The sequence below is a fragment of the Hylobates moloch genome, unplaced genomic scaffold (assembly GCF_009828535.3).
Source record: "Hylobates moloch isolate HMO894 unplaced genomic scaffold, HMol_V3 SCAFFOLD_10, whole genome shotgun sequence".
Taxonomy (NCBI): Eukaryota; Metazoa; Chordata; class Mammalia; order Primates; family Hylobatidae; genus Hylobates; species Hylobates moloch.
In genome coordinates, this window is record NW_026652285.1 from 97,362,886 (window position 1) to 97,382,723 (window position 19,838).

Sequence of the window (19,838 nt, forward strand, 5' to 3'; positions counted from 1 at the left end):
GGGATTACAGGCATGAACCACTGCACCCAGCCTGACTCCATTCTTGTACTTACAGCTTTTAAATCTTGGGGATTTTGGACTGTGTTGGCAAATCCTAAGTATCATCTTCTTTCTTCTTTGATGTTTGTGAGTGTGAGATCCCTGCCCAAAACTATGCTGGCCCCCGTGGGGACTGGGGTTTGGAAACTGACTTCACTCAGCCCCAGAGTCAAGATCAGAAGCCCCTCTACCTGGGTATTTTAAGTGCCTGCATTCTCTCTGGCCCAGAAACCAGGACGTGGACCATGCCAGAAGTGACCAGCCCCCCACCATCCCCAAGAACATTCCACACGTCATCGGCAGCCATTGGAAACCAGCTTTATGTCTTTGGGGGCGGAGAGAGAGGTGCCCAGCCTGTGCAGGACACGAAGCTGCATGTGTTTGACGCAAGTATGGACTGGTGGGCACCTTGGGGATGGTCAGGGCCATCCCAGTTTACAGATTACCTAATATAGGAAGCAGAAGTTAGAAAAGAAAAGCCTGACTGAGTGTCTCACTTCTAGACTTCTTTGTTATATCTCTTAGCTGATATCATTTTCCCACAGCAAAATTGGCATTTAAAAAGGGATAATGAGGCCTGGCGTAGTGGCTCACACCTGTAATCCCAGAGCTTTGGGAGGCTGAGGCCGGGGGACCACTTAAGGTCAGGAGTTTGAGAACAGCCTAGCCAACATACCTTGTCTCTACTAAAAACACAAAAATTATCCGGGCATGATGACATGCACCTGTAATCCCAGTTACTCAGGAGGCTGAGGCAGGAGAATCGCTTAAATCCAGGAGGAGGAGGTTTCAGTGAGCCAAGATCGGGCCACTGTACTCAGCCTGGGCAACAGAGCAATACTCCGTCTCAAGTAAATAAATAAATAAATAAATAAATAAATAAATAAATAAATAAATAAATAAATAAAACTAAAAAGATAGGCCGGGCATGGTGGCTCACGCCTGTGATCCCAGCACTTTGTGACCCCCAGGCGGGAGGATCACCTGAGGTCAGGAGTTCGAAACCAGCCTGGCCATCATGGCAAAACCCTGTCTCTACTAAAAATACAAAAATTGGCTGGGTGCAGCAGTGGGTGCCTGTAATCCCAGCTACTCGGGAGGCTGAGGCAGGAGAATCACTTGAACCCGGGAGGTGGAGGTGGCAATGAGCCAAGATTGTGCCATTGCACTCCAGCCTTGACAACAGAGTGAGACTCTGTCTCAAAAACTAAATAAAAAAATAAAAAGGTAAAATGATCAAGTTAAAAAGTTTAAACCATACAATTTATAAAGTAAAAAAGTAAAAGAAAGAATAAGAAAGATAAAAAACAAACAGAAGTAAAAGATTCCCCTTCAGCCTTTCCTTTCCCCACCTCAGGTACATGCCTGCCTGATTTTTTTTTCTTTTTTTTTTTTTTTTTGAGATGGAGTCTCGCTCTGTTGCCCAGGCTGGAGTGCAGTGGCCCGATCTTGGCTCACTGCAACCCCTGCCTCCTGGGTTCAAGCGATTCTCCTGCCTCAGCCTCCCAACTAGCTGGGATTACAGGCACACACCAACATGTCCATCTAATTTTTTCCATTTTTAGTAGAGATAGGGTTTCACCATGTTGGCCAGGCTGGTCTTGAACCCTGACCTCAGGTAATCTGCCCACTTCAGCCTCCCAAAGTGCTGGGATTACAGGCATGAGCCACTGCACCCGGCCAGATTTTTGTATTTTTATTGTAGAGATGCAGTTTTGCCATGTTGCCCAGGCTGGTCTCAAACTCATGAGCTCAGGCGATCTGCCTGCCTCTGCCTGCCCACCTCTGCCACCACACTCAGCCAAAATTTTTACCTTGCAAAGTAAAACTGGGAAAATTAAGAGATAGCACATTCCCAAGCCAGAGTATTTGGAAAAAAAAAAAAAAAGACACATCACAGTGTGACTTTTCTCTTTCCAGAGAGAATGGGCTTTGTGATTCTTTTAAAGCAGTTTTAAAATGTTTAAATAATATTGGTTTTGAATATATAAAACTATAAGGAACAAGAAAAAAATACATATGTATGTGTGTGTGTGTATGTGTGTGTACATGTGTATGTACTATCACCCCAAAATTAAATTACTGTTAACATCTCAGTGTATTATCAATCTTTTTTTTTAAGAACAGAGATAATTCAAACCAGACGTGGTGGCTCACGCCTGTAACGCCAGGACTTTGGGAAGCTGAGGAGGGCAGATTACTTGAGGTCAGGAGTTCAAGAGCAGCCTGACCAACACAGTGAAACCTTGTCTATACTAAAAATACAAAAAGTTAACTGGGCATGGTGGCGCATGCCTATAATCCCAGCTACTTGGGAGGCTGAGGCATGAGAATCCCGGAGGCGGAGGCAGAGGTTGAACCCCGGAGGCAGAGGTTGCAGTGAGCCGAGATCTTGCCACTGCACTCCAGCCTGGGTAAGGGAGCAAGACTGTCTCAAAAAAAAAAAAAAGAACAGAGATAATTCTATATGTTACATTTGCATCCTATATTTTTCACTTAAGCATTGTTCCATGCAATCAGAAAGTCTTCACCAGCATTTTGAAATTATTATTATTGTATAAATATTAGAGTCAGGGTCTCACTGCATTGCCAAGGCTGGCCTCAAACTCCTAGCCTCAAGTGATCCTTCGGCTTTGGTCCTTCAAAATGCTGGGATTACAGGCATTGAGCCACACCACCCGGCCTTTACCATCATTTTTAATAAGTGTGTAGACCAGGCACGGTGGCTCACGCCTGTAATCCCAGCACTTTGCGATGCCAAGGCGGGTGGATCATGAAGTCAGGAGTTCGAGACTAGCCTGGCCAAGATGGTGAAACCCTGTCTCTACTAAAAATACAAAAATCAGCCGGGAATGGTGGCAGGTGCCTATAATCCCAGCTACTCGGGAGGCTGAGGCAGCAGAATTGCTTGAACCCAGGAGGCAGAGGTGGGTGGATTACCTGAGGTCAGGGTTCAAGACCAGCCTGGGCAACATGGTGAAACCCTATCTGTACTAAAAATACAAAAAATTAGCTGGACGTGGTGGCAGGTGCCTGTAATCCCAGCTACTAGGAAGGCTGAGGCAGGAGAATCCCTTGAACCTGGGAGGTGGAGGTAGCAGTGAGCCAAGATCACGCCACTGCACTCTAGCCTGGGCGACAGCAAGGCTCTGTCTCAAAGAAATAAATAAATTTTTAGAAAAGCGCGTAATATTTCGTCATGGCTATACCAATAATTAAACCTGTTGATGGACACTTACGCTATTTCTAATTCTTCTCTATAATAAACAATACCGTAATGAACAAGCCAGGTATGATGACTCATGCCTATAATCCCATCAGCTCAGGAGGCTGGAGGATCGCTTGGGCCCAGGAGTTTGAGGATGGAGTGAGCCATAATTGCACCACTGCACTCCAGCCTTTGCAATAGAGCGAGACCCTGACTCTTAAAAAAAAAAAATACTATAAGGAACATATTTATGCAAAAACTGTTTCAGGTAATTTTAAATTAAATTCCTTGCCGACACTGGGGACTCCTTGAACAACCAGCAGGCATACCATAAACAGTAATTCAAAGATAAATTGTTTGGCAGACCTTTGTTTCAAAGAGTTTTTGCAGGCCGGGCGCGGCCGCTCATGCCCGTAATCGTTTGGGAGACCAAAGCAGGTGGATCACTTGAGGTCAGGAGTTCAAAACTACCCTTGACAATGTGGTGAAACCCTGTTTCAACTGAAAATACAAAAAATTATCCAGACATGGCGGCAGATGCCTGTAATCTCAGCTACTCGGGAGGCTGAGACAGGAGAATCGCTTGAACTGGGAGGCAGAGGTTGCAGTGAGCTAAGATCGCACCACTGCACTCCAGCCTGGGCGACAGAGCAGCACTCCATCTCAAAAAAAAAAAAAAAAAAGAGTTTTTGCAGTACTCCTTTAAGACTTTTCTGGTATATAGAAATGATTAATTTTCCAGAATTCTATATATGTACAGCTTTGAAGATAAGAAGGGTTGCCTGCAGTAAAACATAATAATCATATTCATAACTCTCATGTATTGGGTACTTTATTTCCTTCATGCTTTATGTATATTATCTCATTTAATTCATACCTCAGCTCTTAGAAGTAGGTATTGTCTTTTTTTTTTTTTTTGAGACGAAGTCACGCTCTGTTGCCCAGGCTGGAGTGCAATGGCACAATCTTGGCTCACTGCAACCTCCACCTCCTGGGTTCAAGCGATTCTCCTGCCTCAGCCTCCCGAGTAGCTGGGACTGCAGGCACATGCCACCACGCCCGGCTAATTTTTTTTATATTTTTAGTAGAGACGGGGTTTTACTGTGTTAGTCAGGATGGTCTCGATCTCCTGACCTCTTGATCCGCCCACTTCGGACAAAGTGCTGGGATTACAGGCATAAGCCACTGTGCCCAACCAGTATTGTCTGTATCCTTATTTTACAGCTATAGAAACTGGAGCTTAGAGAAGTAATTGGTGAAAGGCCACATAGTTATATAGTGAGATAACCTGGTTTCAGCTCCAAATCTCATGTTCTAACCATTATCCTATACTGCCACATCAGGAGTCCCTGCTAACTTTTATTTAAGACTAGTCTGTTTTTTTCCCAACCCCTTCAGCAAATCAATTAAGGATATTGTCCTGAAAACAGCAGAGTCTAGCAGGATGCAGTGGTGTGTGCCTATAGTCCCAGCTACTTGAGAGGCTGAGGTGGGAGGACCACTTGAGCCTAGGAGTTCCAATCCAGCCTGGACAATATAGCAAGACCCTATCTCTAAAAATAATAATAAGGCTGGATGTGGTGGTTCACACCTGCAATCCCAGCACTTTGGGAGGCTGAGGTGGGTGGATCACTTGAGCCCAGGAGTTCAAGACCAGGCTGGGCAACATGGTCAATCCTATCTCTACTGAAAATACAAAAATTAGCCAGTCATGGTGGTGTGCACCTATAATCCCAGCTATTTGAAAGGCTGAGGCAGGAGAATTGCTTGAACCTGGGAGGCAGAGGTTGCAGTGAGAGCCAAGATCGTGCCATTGCACTCCAGCCTAGGCAGCAAGAGCAAAACTCCGTCTCAAAAAAAAAAAAATGGCTGCATGCAGTGGCTCACACCTGTAATCCCAGCACTTTGGGAGGCCCAGGGGGGTGGATCTCTTTTAGTCAGGAGTTTGAGACTAGGCTGGCCAACATGGTAAAACCTTGGCTTTACTAAAAATATTTAAAAATTTAGAATGGGCGCAGTGGCTCACGCCTATAATCCCAACACTTTGGGAGGCTGAGATGGGTGGATCATTTTAGGTCAGGAGTTTGAGACCAGGTTGGCCAACATGGTGAAACCCGTCTCTACTAAAAATACAAAAATTAAGGGCCAGGCGTGGTGGCTCACGTCTGTAATCCCAACACTTTGGGAGGCCAAGGCGGGCGGATCATGAGGTCAAGAGATCGAGACCATCCTGGCTAACATGGTGAAACCCCATCTCTACTAAAAAACATACAAAAAATTAGCCGGGCTTGGTGGTAGGCACCTGTAATCTCAGCTACTTGGGAGGCTGAGGCAGTAGACTCACTTGAACCTGGGAGGCGGAGGTTGTAGTGAGCTGAGATTGCACCATTACACTCCAGCCTGGGTGACAGAGGAAGACTATGTTACAAAAAATAGAAAAGAAAAAAAAAATTTAACTGGGCATGGTGGCGCACACCTGTAATCCCAGCTACTCGGGAGGCTGAGGCAGGAGAATCACTTGAACCTGGAAGGCAGAGGTTGCAGCAAGCCAAGATCGTACCACTGCACTCCAGCCTGGGTAACAGAGTAAGACTTTGTCTCAAAAAGAAAAAAAAAAATTAGCCGGGCATGGTTTTGGGCTCCTGTAATCCCACCTACTCAGGAGGCTGAGGCAGGAGAATCACTTGAACCTGGGAGGTGGAGGTTGCAGTGGGCAAAGATCGCACCTGTGCATTCTAGCCTGATCAACAGAGCAAAACTCTGTCCCCCGATCCCTTGCAAAAAAAAAAAAAAAAAAAGTTGAGTGCCACTGACATAGACAAGTAACTTGTCCAAATATTAGTCATTAAGGGATGAAATTGTTATTGAAACATTACTTATAAAATAAATAAATAACAAGGCCGGGCACAGTGGCTCACGCCTATAATTCTACTACTTTGGGAGGCCGAGGTGGGCAGATTGCCTGAGCTCAGGAGTTCGATTGCCTAGGCAACATGGTGAAACCCTGTCTCTACAAAAATACAAAATACTAGACGGAGCCGGGCACGGTGGCTCGTGTCTGTAATCCCAGCACTTTGGGAGGCCGAGGCGGGCGAATCATGAGGTCAAGAGATCAAGACCAGCCTGGCCAACATGGTGATACCCCATCTCTGTTAAAAATACAAAAATTAGCTGAGGGTGATGGCATGTGGCTGTAGTCCCAGGTATTTGGGAAGCTGAGGCAGGAGAATTGATTGAACCAGGGAGGCGGAGGTTACAATAAGCCGAGATTGTGCCACTGCACTCCAGCCTTGGCGACAGAGCAAGACTCTGTCTCCAAAAAATAGTAATAATAAATAGAAGCCAGGCATGGTGACTCACGCCTGTAATCCCAGCACTTTGGGAGGCCAAGGTGGGCAGATCACCTGAAGTCAGGAGTTCGAGACCAGCCTGACCAACATGGAGAAACCCCGTCTCTACTAAAAATACAAAAATTAGCTGCATGTGGTGTTGCATGCCTGTAATCCCAACTACTCTGGAGGCTGAGGCAGGAGAATTGCTTGAACCCAGGAGGCAGAGGTTGCAGTGAGCTGAGATCATGCCATTGCACTCCAGCCTGGGCAACAAGACCGAAACTTTGTCTCTAATAATAATAATAATAATAATAATAATAATAATAATAATACATTAAATAAATGAATAACAAGAAGATGACTCTGAAGGGCTGTCACAGAAACAGACTCATTCATTTTGACTTTGTGGCAGTTTTAGTTTGAAGCTAAAGAGGAGATCGAAATCGTTTTTATTTCATAGCAAGAAATGGCTTCCGGGTGCTGAGTAGAAGGGGCAGGCATATTCGGTGGTGGGCTCTCCAGCCCTAGAAGCATGCACGCAGAGCCTCTATAGGACTTTTTTTTCTTTCTTTCTTTTTTTTTGAGACGGAGTCTCGCTCTGTCGCCAGGCTAGAGTGTAGTGGCGCCATCTCGGCTCACGACAACCTCCGACTCCCGGGTTTAAATGATTCTCCTGCCTCAGGCTCCCGAGTAGCTGGGACTACAGACGCGCGCCACCACGCCCAGCTAATTTTTGTATTTTTAGTAGAGACAGGGTTTCACCATGTTGGCCAGGATGGTCTCGATCTCTTGACCTTGTGATCCACCCACCTCAGCCTCCCAATGTGCTGGAATTACAGGTGTGAGCCACCACACCCAGCCGTTTTTTGTTTTTCGTTTTTTTTTTTTTAAGACAGAGTCTTGCTCTGTGGCCCAGGCTGGAATGCAATGGCGCAATCTTGGCTCATTCAACCTCCACCTCTCGGGTTCAAGCAATTCTCCTGCCTCAGCCTCCCAAGTAGCTGGGATTACTAGGCACCTGCCACCACACCTGGCTAATTTTTGTGTGTGTGCGTGTTTTTAGTAGAGAGAGTGTTTCACCATGTTGGCAAGGCTGGCCCCGAACTCCTGACCTCAGGTGATCCATCTGTCTCGGCCTCCCAAAGTGCTGGGATTACAACTGTGAGCCACTGCACCAGCCTATAGGATGTAAAAGGAGGGATGCCTGGATTGGCTGGGGGAGTTGCAGTGAATGACCCCAAGGTTGCTTCCTGCATGGGACAGCTCCGCTTGCTGGGAGGTGCTGCAGAGGCTTGGGCCTGTTTCTTGTGTTCTTGTTTAATAGTTTTGCCATTTGATGTTATTGAATTTACTTTTCTAGACACTTTGACCTGGTCACAGCCAGAGACACTTGGAAATCCTCCATCTCCCCGGCATGGTCATGTGATGGTGGCAGCAGGGACAAAGCTCTTCATCCACGGAGGCTTGGCAGGGGACAGATTCTATGATGACCTCCACTGCATTGATATAAGTAAGCAGGGCACGGGGGCTTGTCTGTTTAAAATTGTTATTTTTTTCTTTTTTTTTTTTTTAGACAGGGTCTTTGTCTGTCACTCAGGCTGGAGTGCAGTGGCATGATTTCAGTAGCCTCGGCCTCCAGGGCTCAAGTGATCCTCCTACCTCATCCTCCCCAGTAGCTGGAGCTACAGGTGTGTGCCACCATGCTTGGCTAATGTAAAATTTTATTTTGGTAGAGATGGGGTCTCACCATGCTGCCCAGGCTGGTCTCAAGCTTCTGTGCTCAAGTGATTTTTTAAAGTGTGCTTTGAAAGAATATAGCCTTGCTTGGCCAGGCGCAATGGCTCATGCCTGTAATCTTAGCACCTTGGGAGGCTGAGGCAGTCATATCACCTGAGATCAGGAGTTTGAGACCAGCCTGGCCAACATGGTGAAACCCCGTGTCTACTAAAAATACAAGAATTAGCCTATTGTCATGGCACATGTGCCTGTAATCCCAGCTACATTGGCGCCTGAGTCAGGAGAATCGCTTGAACCCAGGAGGTGGAGGTTGTGGTGAGCTAAGATTACACCACTGCCCTCCAGCCTGGGCCACAGAGCAAGACTCCATCTCCAAAAAATAAAAAAAAAAGAAAAAAAAGCCAGGCATGGTGACTCACACCTGTAATCCCAGCACTTTGGGAGGCTGAGGCTGGGGGATCATGAGGTAAGGAGGTCGAGACCAGCCTGGCCAACATAATGAAACCCCATCTCTACTAAAAATAAAAAAAATTAGCCAAGTGTGGTGGCACTCGCCTCTAGTCCCAGCTACTTGGGAGGCTGAGGCAGGAGAATCGCTTGAACCCGGGAGGCAGAGGTTGCAGTGAGCCGAGACCATGCCATTGCACTCCAGCCTGGGTGACAGAGTGAGACTCCGTCTCAAAAAAAAAAAAAAGCTGGGCACAGTGGCTCACGCCTGTAATCCCAGCACTTTGGGAGGCCGAGGCAGGTGGATCATCTGAGGTCAGGAGTTCAAGACCAGCCTAGCCAACATGGTGAAACCCCATCTCTACTAAAAATATAAAGATTAGCCAGGCATGGTGGCCCATTCCTGTAATCCCAACTACTCGGGAGGCTGAGGCAGGAAAATCACTGGAACCCGGGAGGCGGAGGTTGCCATGAGCCGAGATTGCACCCCTGCACTCCAGCCTAGGCAACAGAGTGAGATTCCATCTCAAAAAAAAAAAAAAAAGAAAAGAAAAAAGAAAAAGAAAATATAGCCTTGCTCTTATATGTAGGTAACTTGACCAGCTGGCAGAATCTTCATCAGATTCTGTTACCTCTGGACAGAATACTAATAATAAAAAATCATAGCACTAAATAATCTCCTGAGTGCTTACTATGGACCCAGTCATGTATTGTCTCTTATCCTTCCAACAGTGCTCTCCTTTCATTACAACCCATTATGCTTTGCGTTGGCCTACTGGATTTCTTTCTGGTGTTAGCCATTAACCCATGAAGGACCTGGATAATGTGGATGTAGATGACTAGAGTTTCATGCTTTTCATGCTAAATGGTTGAAAACAGTGGGAAGAGGAAGGTTAAAGAGAACATGAGGAATATCTTTTAAGTATCTGAAGGGCTGATATGCTGTGGGGAGACCCTGGACTCATTCTGGGCAATTCCTTCAAGTTGTAAGGTCCATTATGGTAGGGAACTTGTGTATTTTGTTTACAAAATATTTTGATTACATGGCTCCCACCTGTAATCCCAGCACTTTGGGAGGCCAAGGTGGGTGGATCACGAGGTCAGGAGTTCAAGACCAGCCTGGCCAAGATGGTGAAATACCGCCTCTACTAAAAATACAAAAAATTAGCCAGGCCCAGTGGCAGGTGCCTGTAATCCCAGCTACTCGGGAGGCTGAGGCAGAGAATTGCTTGAACCCGGGAGTCAGATTTTGCAGTGAGCCCAGATCAAGCCACTGCACTCCAGGCTGGGCAACAGAGCAAAAAAAAGAAGAAAGGGTATAGGCAGAAGTAATAGAAATTTCATAGGGCTGTTATGAAAATTAAGTGAGCAAAATTTGTTGTTTAGCCAGCACTTACAAAATCGCTAAGGAACTGTTTTTTTTGTTTTGTTTTTTTTTTTTTGAGACGGAGCTTCGCTCTTGTTGCCCAGGCTGGAGTGCAATGGCATGATCTCGGCTCAGCGCAACCTCCACCTCCTGGGTTCAAGCAATTCTCATGCCTCAGCCTTCTGAGTAGCTGGGATTACAGGCATGCACCACCATGCCTGGCTAATTTTGTATTTTTAGTAGAGACGGGGTTTCTCCATGTTGGTCAGGCTGGTCTTGAACTCTCAACCTCAGGTGGTCCACCCGCCTCGGCCTCCCAAAGTGCTGGGATTACAGGTGTGAGCCACCGCGCCTGGCCCAGGAGCTGTATTTAAAGTACATACACACACACACACACACACACACACACAGAGAGAGAGAGAGAGAGAGAGAGAGAGAAACTGAGCTAATTCGAGGCAGTTAATAGTGAATGGTTGAAGGTGACTGTTATTAGAAAGGTTGTATCACATTTCTGTGTGATCCAAAGACTGCCTACATCAGAATCACCTGAGATTCTGGGAATCACTGAGCTCCTCCCTGGACTACCCAATCATAATGTCAGAGTTCCCCAAATAATTCTTATGTGCACTAAACCTCTCAGAGCTCTTGGTGAATGACTTTCAGTGGCTGGTGTGCAAACTACAGTAGATAGGTAAGTTTGAAAGCACATCTTAGCCCATGTTGTGCCAAAGCTTTCTTTCTCTTGGCAGGTGACATGAAATGGCAGAAGCTAAATCCCACTGGGGCTGCTCCAGCAGGCTGTGCTGCCCACTCAGCTGTGGCCGTGGGAAAACACTTGTACATCTTTGGTGGAATGACTCCTGCAGGAGCACTGGACACAATGTACCAGTATCACACAGGTGAGCAGGTGTCCACGGGGATCTTTAAACAAATCTAAACATTCTTTGAAAAGTGATGCAGTGGCCGAGTGTGGTGGCTCATGCCTGTAATCCCAGCACTTTGGGAGGCCGAGGCAGGCAGATCACGAGGTCAGGAGATCGAGACCATCCTGACCAACATGGTGAAACCCTGTCTCTACTAAAATACAAAAAATTAGCCAGGCCTGGTGGTGGGCGCCTGTAGTCCCAGCTACTCAGGAGGCTGAGGCAGGGGAATTGCTTGAACCCAGGAGGCAGAGGTTGCAGTGAGCTGAGATCACACCACTGCACTCCAGCCTGGTGACAGAGCCAGACTGTGTCTCAAAAAAAAAAAAAAAAAAAAAAAAAAAAAAAAAAAAAAAAAAAAGTGATGCAGTGCTTCCAATTTGGTTACTCTATATCTAAATCCAAAAGAATGAAAACTCTGTAGGGGATGACATCATTAAAGCAGCAATGCTGCCATAAGGTTTTTTTCCTTTTACTCCTGTTTGTTAGGACTCAGCTGCTACAGTAAATCACTGAGCATTTCTAGAAATTTCATTACTTTTTAAATTTTATTCAGATTTTGGCTTTCACTATCTGGAAATTTTTATTTATTTATTTATTTATTTATTTATTTTCTGAGACGGAGTCTTGCTCTGTCGCCCAGGCTGTAGTGCAGTGATGTGATCTCAGCTCACTGCAAGTTCCACCTCCTAGGTTCACGCCATTCTCCTGCCTCAGCCTCCCGAGTAGCTGGGACTACAGGTGCCCGCCACCACGCCCAGCTAATTTTTTTTTTGTATTTTTGGTAGAGATGGGGTTTCACCGTGTTAGCCAGGATGGTCTCCATCTCCTGACCTCGTGATCCGCCCACTTTGGCCTCCTAAAGTGCTGGGATTACAGGCGTGAGCCACCGTGCCCGGCCTATCTGGAAATTTAACATGAAGCCTTTTCCCTCCCCAACATAGAAGAGCAGCATTGGACCTTGCTTAAATTTGATACTTTTCTACCCCCTGGACGATTGGACCATTCCATGTGTATCATTCCATGGCCAGTGACGTGTGCTTCTGAGAAAGAAGATTCCAACTCTCTCACTCTGAACCATGAAGCTGAGAAAGGGGATTCAGCTGACAAAGTAATGAGCCACAGTGGTGACTCACATGAGGAAAGCCAGACTGATACACTGCTCTGTTTGGTGTTTGGTGGGATGAATACAGAAGGGGAAATCTATGATGATTGTATTGTGACTGTAGTTGACTAATAAAACCCACATTTTTATTACCTGTCAGTTACTTTCAGAATAGTTAAGTAAAACATTAGCTGTTTTATACCTCCAAAATATCTTCTGCATTATATATGTTTTTCTCCTACTTTGGTAGGTGAAGAAACTAATGCAAATAATTCTTATGTGTACTAAACCTTGCTATATTGCCTCTCAGAACTCTTGGGAATGACTTTCAGTGACTTGTTTGCAAACTAGTAAATAGATAAGTTTTGCCCAATGCAAAAACCTCCACTGTATTAACATAAAAGGCTTTGGGCCAGGCTTGGTGGCTCATGCCTGTAATCCCAACACTTTGGGAGGCCGAGGAGGTGGATCACCTGAGGTCGGGAGTTCAAGACCAGACTTACCACCATGGAGAAACTCCGTCTCTACTAAAAACACAAAATTAGCCGGGCGTGGTGGCACATGCCTGTAATCCCAGCTACTCGGGAGGCTGAGACAGGAGAATCGCTTGAACCCGGGAGGCAGAGGTTGCAGTGAGCTGAGATCACACCATTGCACTCCAGCCTGGGTGACAAGAATTAAACTCCGTCTCAAAAAAAAAAAAAATATATATATATGTATACATATTTTTATATCTACATATATGTGTATTTATATATGTATACATAAACACATATATATGTATACATATATATAAAAGGTTTTGCCAGCAATACAAACCCAGGTAGGTGTGATTAGTGTATTAAATGCTAATCACAAGGTTGCAATACGGTTAGGGTTAAAAAAGAAGTTGCAGAATTGTAATTGGTAAACAACAAACTATAGACATCAGAGTGGACATTTATTAGTTGAAGTCTATCTTTTTAATATTCAGTAACAGCTCCTCAGAAAGACGTAGACTAGGTGGTCCACGGTAGTGAGAGCCTTTGAGGTAAGGGAAGACTAGCCCTAGTTGCCATTTAACCCTATTGCCCCACGGTACACAGCACTGCAGGTCATCTTTAATGGCTCTATTGGGCTTGGCCTGAGATCAGTATTCTGCTCAGGGTCTGCCCAAATGCTTTTTGGACAGTGCAGCAGAGGCCTAGGTCTAATTAAGAGCTTGGTGTTGGGATCCAGTTCTACTCGCCCTAGAAAATTAACCTTTCAGCCAGTTGCTCATCTATAAAATGCCTATCCTTGGGCAGTATTGGATTTTTTTTTTGAGGTGGAGTCCCACTCTTGTCGCCAGGCTGGAGTGCAGTGGTGTCATCTCGGCTCACTGCAACCGCTGCCTCCTGGGTTCAAGTGATTCTCCTACCTCAGCCTTCGGCTTGCACTACCACACCCAGCTAATTTTTGTATTTTCAGTAGAGATGGGGTTTCACCATGTTGGCAAAGATGGTCTCTATCTCTTGACCTTGTGATCCACCCGCCTTGGCCTCCCAAAGGACTACGATATTGGATTTTATGTTAGCACCAGCCTGTCCTTTATTGATCATACCATTTACCTGGACTCTTTTCTTCAGGAACACAATCTAAGTAATCCTAAACCAGTTTTGACACAAACCCTGCCTTTAGCCCATTCATAGTGAGGGGATTTAGTGTAGTTTCAATGTCACCATCCAAGATCCCACCCCAGTACCACTATGAGAAATTTCAGGGATGGAGATTGTGACACAGCTAGGGTTCACAATATACCTTTACATCCTAAAGTTACAAATTAAATCCAAGTGTATAAAGTTAATACCAGTGATCACTCACTCCCCATCATTTCTCAGAGAATCCAAGCAGCTATAAAAGCATCATTAGTAATAATAATTAAAAAAAAAAAGGCCACCAGAAAGGCAGTTTTAGAAAGATAAGGGGAAACAGGAAACCAAGTATGTTCAAGAAAACCCCACTCTTGGGCACTGTGAAATGCCCCTTGCCTGAGTAAAGATGTGGATTAACTTCTCTCCCCTTTTAGATTAACACAAAAGCCGAGCATGGTGGTAACAAGCCTGTAGTCTCAATTAACTGGGAGACTGAGGTGGAAGGATCACTTGGGCCCAGGAGGGTATTAAAAAAAAAAAAAATTCCCTTGAAGCATTAAATAGAAGTGTTTCCTTATCCCAACATACCAAACACTCCCTCCCCTCACCCCACACGAGAATCTAGCCTTAAATTTCCTAAAATAAATAACTGATCTAATTAGAAGCTTCTCACAGACATTAGACCAGTGTAAATAACAAACATTTATTGGTGTCACTTATGGTAGAAAAAACTTCCTACACCAGATGCACATGACCCAATTGTTAAATAGAACATTTTGAAGGTGAACACACACCCTAACCCAGGTTTTTTACCCGCTTTTTAAGATGCCCAATTCTTCTTCTCCCCCCCACCCAAAGACATGTGAGCAACTGCTAATGAAAAGCAGTAAACAGCCGCTTGGGCTATAGCAGTTTCAACTCCACTCTGAGGTGAAGATTCCAATTACATTCGAGACTTAAGTTCTTTCAATTTTTTCCTAACAAAAGTTCCTGAGTCCAGTATTTACAATATTACAGCACTAGCAGATCAGTGTCTACAACTCATCTTTTTCTGCTGTATCCTCTTCACCAGTTGGAGGAGGGCCTGCACTTCCATAGAGTTTGCTGATAATTGGTTGAACAATTTCTTCCAGTTCCTTCTTCTTAGCTTTGAAGTCTTCAATGTCAGCATCTTGGTGGCTTTCCAGCCATTCAATCTTTTCTTCTACAGCTTTTTCCATGGTCTCCTTATCTTCAGAGGAAAGTTTACCTCCCAGCTTTTCTTTATCTCCAATCTGATTCTTTAGAGAATAGGCATAGCTTTCCAACTCATTTCTACTATCAATGCGCTCCTTGAGCTTTTTGTCTTCCTCAGCAAACTTCTCAGCATCATTAACCATCCTTTCGATTTCTTCCGGTGTCAGGCGATTCTGGTCATTGGTAATTGTGATCTTATTTTTGTTCCCCGTACCTTTGTCTTCAGCTGTCACTCGAAGAATACCATTCACATCTATCTCAAAGGTGACTTCAATCTGTGGGACCCCACGAGGAGCAGGAGGAATGCCAGTCAGATCAAATGTACCCAGAAGATGATTGTCTTTTGTCAGGGGTCGTTCACCTAGAAGTTACATACAGAAAGACTCGTTAGTTGTTACTGACAAGCATTAGCACATCTAGATCCCTGCATTTCAGTCTGAAGCATAAAGTGACACTTTTGGTTTTATCGAGCTGAAAGTAATTTCATATTGGTCTACAAGGAGCAGCAACTAGTACTAACAATGAGTTAGGTTACTAACTCAACTGAATTTTATCTATTTTCAAGTACTGTGAACTCCTTTTCCTTATACTGTAGGAGCCAGCTCAGATGCTATTATTCATAAGAATGCCAAATCATTGGCTGGGTACAGTGGCTCACACCTGTAATAATCCCAGCACTTTGGGAGGCCGAGGTCAGTGGATCACCTGAGGTTAGGGGTTCAAGACCAGCCTGGCCAACATGGCGAAACCCCGCCTCTACTAAAAATACAAAACTTAGCTGGGCGTGGTGGTAGGCACCTGTAATCCCAGCTATTCGGGAGGCAGAGGTTGTAGGTCATGCCACTGCACCCTAGCCTAGGCAACAGAGCAAGACTCCATCTCAAAAAAAAAAAAAAAGAATGCTAAATATTTAGATATAAAACATTATTCAAATTAAGACCTCCATCTGAAAACAGCAGTTACTTAGTTCCCTAGCCATTTCAATAGAACATATTAAGTCATGTTCTTTTAAAATATGCCATGATAGATAGACCTGGCATGGTGGCTCACGCCTGTAATCCCAGCACTTTGGGAGGCAGGCAGATGACCTGAGGTCAGGAGTTGGAGACCAGCCTGGGCAACATGGTGAAACCCCATCTCTACTAAAAATACAGAAATTAGCCAGGTGTGATGGTCCATGCCTGTAATCCCAGCTACTCTGGAGGCTGAGACAGGAGAATCACTTGAACCTGGGAGACCGAGGTAGCCACTGCAGTCCAGCCTGGGCAACAGAGCAAGACTTCATCTCAAAAAAAAAAAGCCACGATATTAGCAAACTGAAGTAATTACCTTCATAGACCTTGATTGTAACAGTTGGTTGATTATCGGAAGCTGTAGAAAAGATCTGAGACTTCTTGGTAGGCACCACTGTGTTCCTTGGAATCAGTTTGGTCATGACACCTCCCACAGTTTCAATACCAAGTGTAAGGGGACATACATCAAGCAGTACCAGGTCACCTGTTAAGAATAAGTTATTTAACTTTTAATTCAAGTTCTCCCTATGAGCTATGTAAAGTTTCTCTAACATTTGGTTAGGTTCTAACACATATTTTAAAGGCAGTGAATTAAACAGTTGCTAATGATCTTGAGACTACCCCAGTCTTGTCTTCACTTATACCCTTTACTAGCTGTGTGACCTTGTTGCTCATATTCTGGTATTTTCTAAAGCAATAGCTAATGAGTCTTCCATCAAGCTACTGAATCACTAAGATGTTGCGATGATGACCTACCTGTATCTTGATCACCAGAGAGCACACCAGCCTGGACAGCAGCACCATACGCTACAGCTTCATCTGGGTTTATGCCACGGGATGGTTCCTTGCCATTGAAGAATTCTTTAACCAGTTGCTGAATCTTTGGAATTCGAGTCGAGCCACCAACAAGAACAATTTCATCAATATCAGACTTCTTCAAATCAGAATCTTCCAACACTTTCTGGACGGGCTTCATAGTAGACCGGAACAGATCCTAGAAAAAAGACATAGTTACTGTGATGTCTGTTATCCAAGTATCTAGATGCAATGTCCTGAATTCAGAGTCTAATGAGATTTCATTAGCAAAGCAGAAAACAAGGAACATACCATGTTGAGCTCTTCAAATTTGGCCCGAGTCAGGGTCTCAGAAAAGTCTTCTCCTTCATAGAAGGACTCAATTTCAATTCTTGCTTGATGTTGAGAAGACAGGGCCCGTTTGGCCTTTTCTACCTCACGCCGGAGTTTCTGCACAGCTCTGTTGTCTTTCCTGACGTCTTTGCCAGTCTTCTTTTTGTACAGTTTGATGAAGTGTTCCATGACACGCTGGTCAAAGTCTTCTCCACCCAGATGAGTATCTCCATTAGTGGCCACGACTTCGAAGACACCATTGTCAATGGTGAGAAGAGACACATCGAAGGTTCCGCCACCCAGGTCAAACACCAGGATGTTCTTCTCCCCCTCCCTCTTATCCAGGCCATAAGCAATAGCAGCTGCCGTACTGTTAGGAGATTAAAAAAGGAAAAAGTTTTGTCAGTACTTCACATTTCCACTATTTGGCAAATATGCCATATCCCTGAATTTCATACTTACGGCTCGTTGATGATCCTCATAACATTTAGGCCAGCAATAGTTCCAGCGTCTTTGGTTGCTTGGCGTTGGGCGTCATTAAAATAGGCTGGTACAGTAACAACTGCATGGGTAACCTAAAAGGATAAAAAATAATTAAGTGTATTGTCACACAGTTTAACCCTCATTTAAATAACAGTCTGGCCAGGCGGTGGCTTGTGCCTGTAATCCCAGCACTTTGGGAGGCTGAGGCAGGAGGATCACCTGAGGTCAGGATTTTAAGAACAGCCTGGGCAATGTGGAGAAACCCTGTTTCTACTGAAAATTAAAAAAAAAAAAAAAATTAGCCAGGTGTGGTGGTGTGCCTGTAGTTCCAGTTACTTGGGAGGCTGAGACAGGAGAGCTGCTTGAACCCGGGAGGCAGAGGTTGCAGTGAGCTGAGATCGTGCCACTGCAGTCCAGCCTGGGCAACAGAGCAAGACTCCATCTCAAAAAAAAAATTATAGTCAAACCATCACTTTAGTTTTTAAGCCAATTTATTGATGAATACAATATATAAAATTTTATGCTCCTGGAATTGTAAGCATTAAATAATACATGAAAAGTCTATTTTGTTTGGCTTATAGTAAGGGACTCAATAATTAAACCTGACAAGCAAGAATACCATTCTGATTAAAATTTTTGAAACCCTTCATGAAGGCTTCTATACATAACAGCCAACCAAGAATACTAATGATCAAAAAATACTTAACATTGTTCTAGAAATATTTACCTTCTTTCCCAAATAAGCCTCAGCGGTTTCTTTCATTTTAGTGAGAACCATGGCAGAAATTTCTTCAGGAGCAAATGTCTTTGTTTGCCCACCTCCAATATCAACTTGAATGTATGGTTTAGTTTTCTTTTCAACCACCTATTTTAAAGAATTATCGTTTTCAGACACAGATACAATGACATCTCAAAGTTTAAAAGACCCACTACCATCCCCGCAATTTGGTTTATTTTGGTCCCTTGGGGCTGCAAATTGACTAGAAATACTTCAGGGAGTACAGGTGTCTTACAAAGTTCAGTTTTCATCGGTCTTTTAGTCCTAAACTATTGTAGACAGAGTACGACAGCAACTATACTGTCTTAAGTTTTGTAACATACTAATATTATTAAAGTTATTACATACATCATGTCTATAACCTTCAACTGTTGTCTGAACACTTTTCCACAGACTTATAACTCTAAATACTCCCACCACCCACCCGTCCTCTAACTGGATGAGAAAAACCCGGTCGAACCTTGAACGGCAAGAACTTGATGTCCTGCTGCACAGACGGGTCATTCCACGTGCGGCCGATGAGCCGCTTGGCGTCAAAGACCGTGTTCTCGGGGTTGGAGGTGAGCTGGTTCTTGGCGGCATCGCCAATCAGACGTTCCCCTTCAGGAGTGAAGGCCACATAGGACGGCGTGATGCGGTTGCCCTGATCGTTGGCGATGATCTCCACGCGGCCGTTCTTGAACACGCCGACGCTGGCAGAAAAACCCGACAGAGGGACATCAGCACTGCATTTCTCACGCCAGGCCAGGCGGCCACGCCCCGTCCCCCTGCATCCGCAAACCCCACTTACCAGGAGTAGGTGGTCCCCAGGTCGATGCCGACCACCGTGCCCACGTCCTCTTTCTTGTCCTCCTCCTCGGCCCGCGCCGCGCTGAGCAGCAGCAGCATCGCGGCCACCAGGGAGAGCTTCATCTTGCCAGCCAGTTGGGCAGCACCAGGCAGGGCGTCGCAGGCAGTCCAGCCACAGGCCGCAGCACAGGAGCACAGCGCAGTTTCCGACTTGCAGGCGGCAGGGGACTGGGGTCACAAGGCGCCACAAACCAGGCGAAGGGCAGGTCTGGAAACACAGGCCGCGGCGCTTACCTCTCACACTCGCGAAACACCCCAATAGCTCAACCTGTCTGTGCTGTCTTGGCTGGAGTCGACCGCGCCGTCGCCTACTCGGCTTATATACCCTCCCCCCAGCCCTGTCGTGGAGGCCGCCGATTGGTGAAGGCTTTGCTCGTTGGAGGCCGTTCATTGGCCCAGGCCACCAAGCTGGCCGCCGCCGATTCGAAGCGGCCCCCTCCGCAATAAACGTCACTGCTCCGCCCGCCCAGCTGATTCATTGGCTGCTATTCGTTTCTAACGTCCACCAATGGTAGATAACATCCGCCCCATCCGCTGGTCCCATTGGTTCAGCAGCTGTCTATCTCTCCTGCGACTTCTCA

At 45.3% G+C, this 19,838-nt stretch overlaps 2 protein-coding genes across 5 annotated transcripts in view; one reads left to right on the forward strand and one right to left on the reverse strand.

The window, feature by feature from the left end:
• The window catches only part of RABEPK (Rab9 effector protein with kelch motifs), a 32,899-nt gene extending 20,590 nt beyond the window's left edge, over nucleotides 1-12,309 (forward strand). For 3 of the 4 annotated variants that reach the window (XM_058445227.1, XM_032165120.2, XM_032165122.2), the window contains 4 exons: nucleotides 268-429; nucleotides 7,940-8,089; nucleotides 10,879-11,028; nucleotides 11,997-12,309. In XM_058445227.1, coding sequence (XP_058301210.1) covers nucleotides 268-429; nucleotides 7,940-8,089; nucleotides 10,879-11,028; nucleotides 11,997-12,289 — 755 coding nt within the window. In that variant the 3' untranslated portion in view covers nucleotides 12,290-12,309. The remainder of the gene's footprint in view (nucleotides 1-267; nucleotides 430-7,939; nucleotides 8,090-10,878; nucleotides 11,029-11,996) is intronic. The other variant, XM_032165123.2, reaches the window with a different exon arrangement.
• Nucleotides 12,310-14,452: 2,143 nt separating this feature from the next.
• On the reverse strand, nucleotides 14,453-19,563 carry HSPA5 (heat shock protein family A (Hsp70) member 5). The gene is made up of 8 exons (XM_032165126.2): nucleotides 19,199-19,563; nucleotides 18,869-19,100; nucleotides 18,358-18,495; nucleotides 17,610-17,722; nucleotides 17,127-17,517; nucleotides 16,776-17,013; nucleotides 16,336-16,503; nucleotides 14,453-15,367 (listed from the first exon to the last, which is right to left on the reverse strand). Exons 1-8 carry the CDS (start codon nucleotides 19,318-19,320, stop codon nucleotides 14,805-14,807), a joined length of 1,965 nt encoding a protein of 654 aa, XP_032021017.1. The 5' UTR covers nucleotides 19,321-19,563; the 3' UTR covers nucleotides 14,453-14,804.
• Between the last annotated feature and the right edge of the window lie 275 nt (nucleotides 19,564-19,838).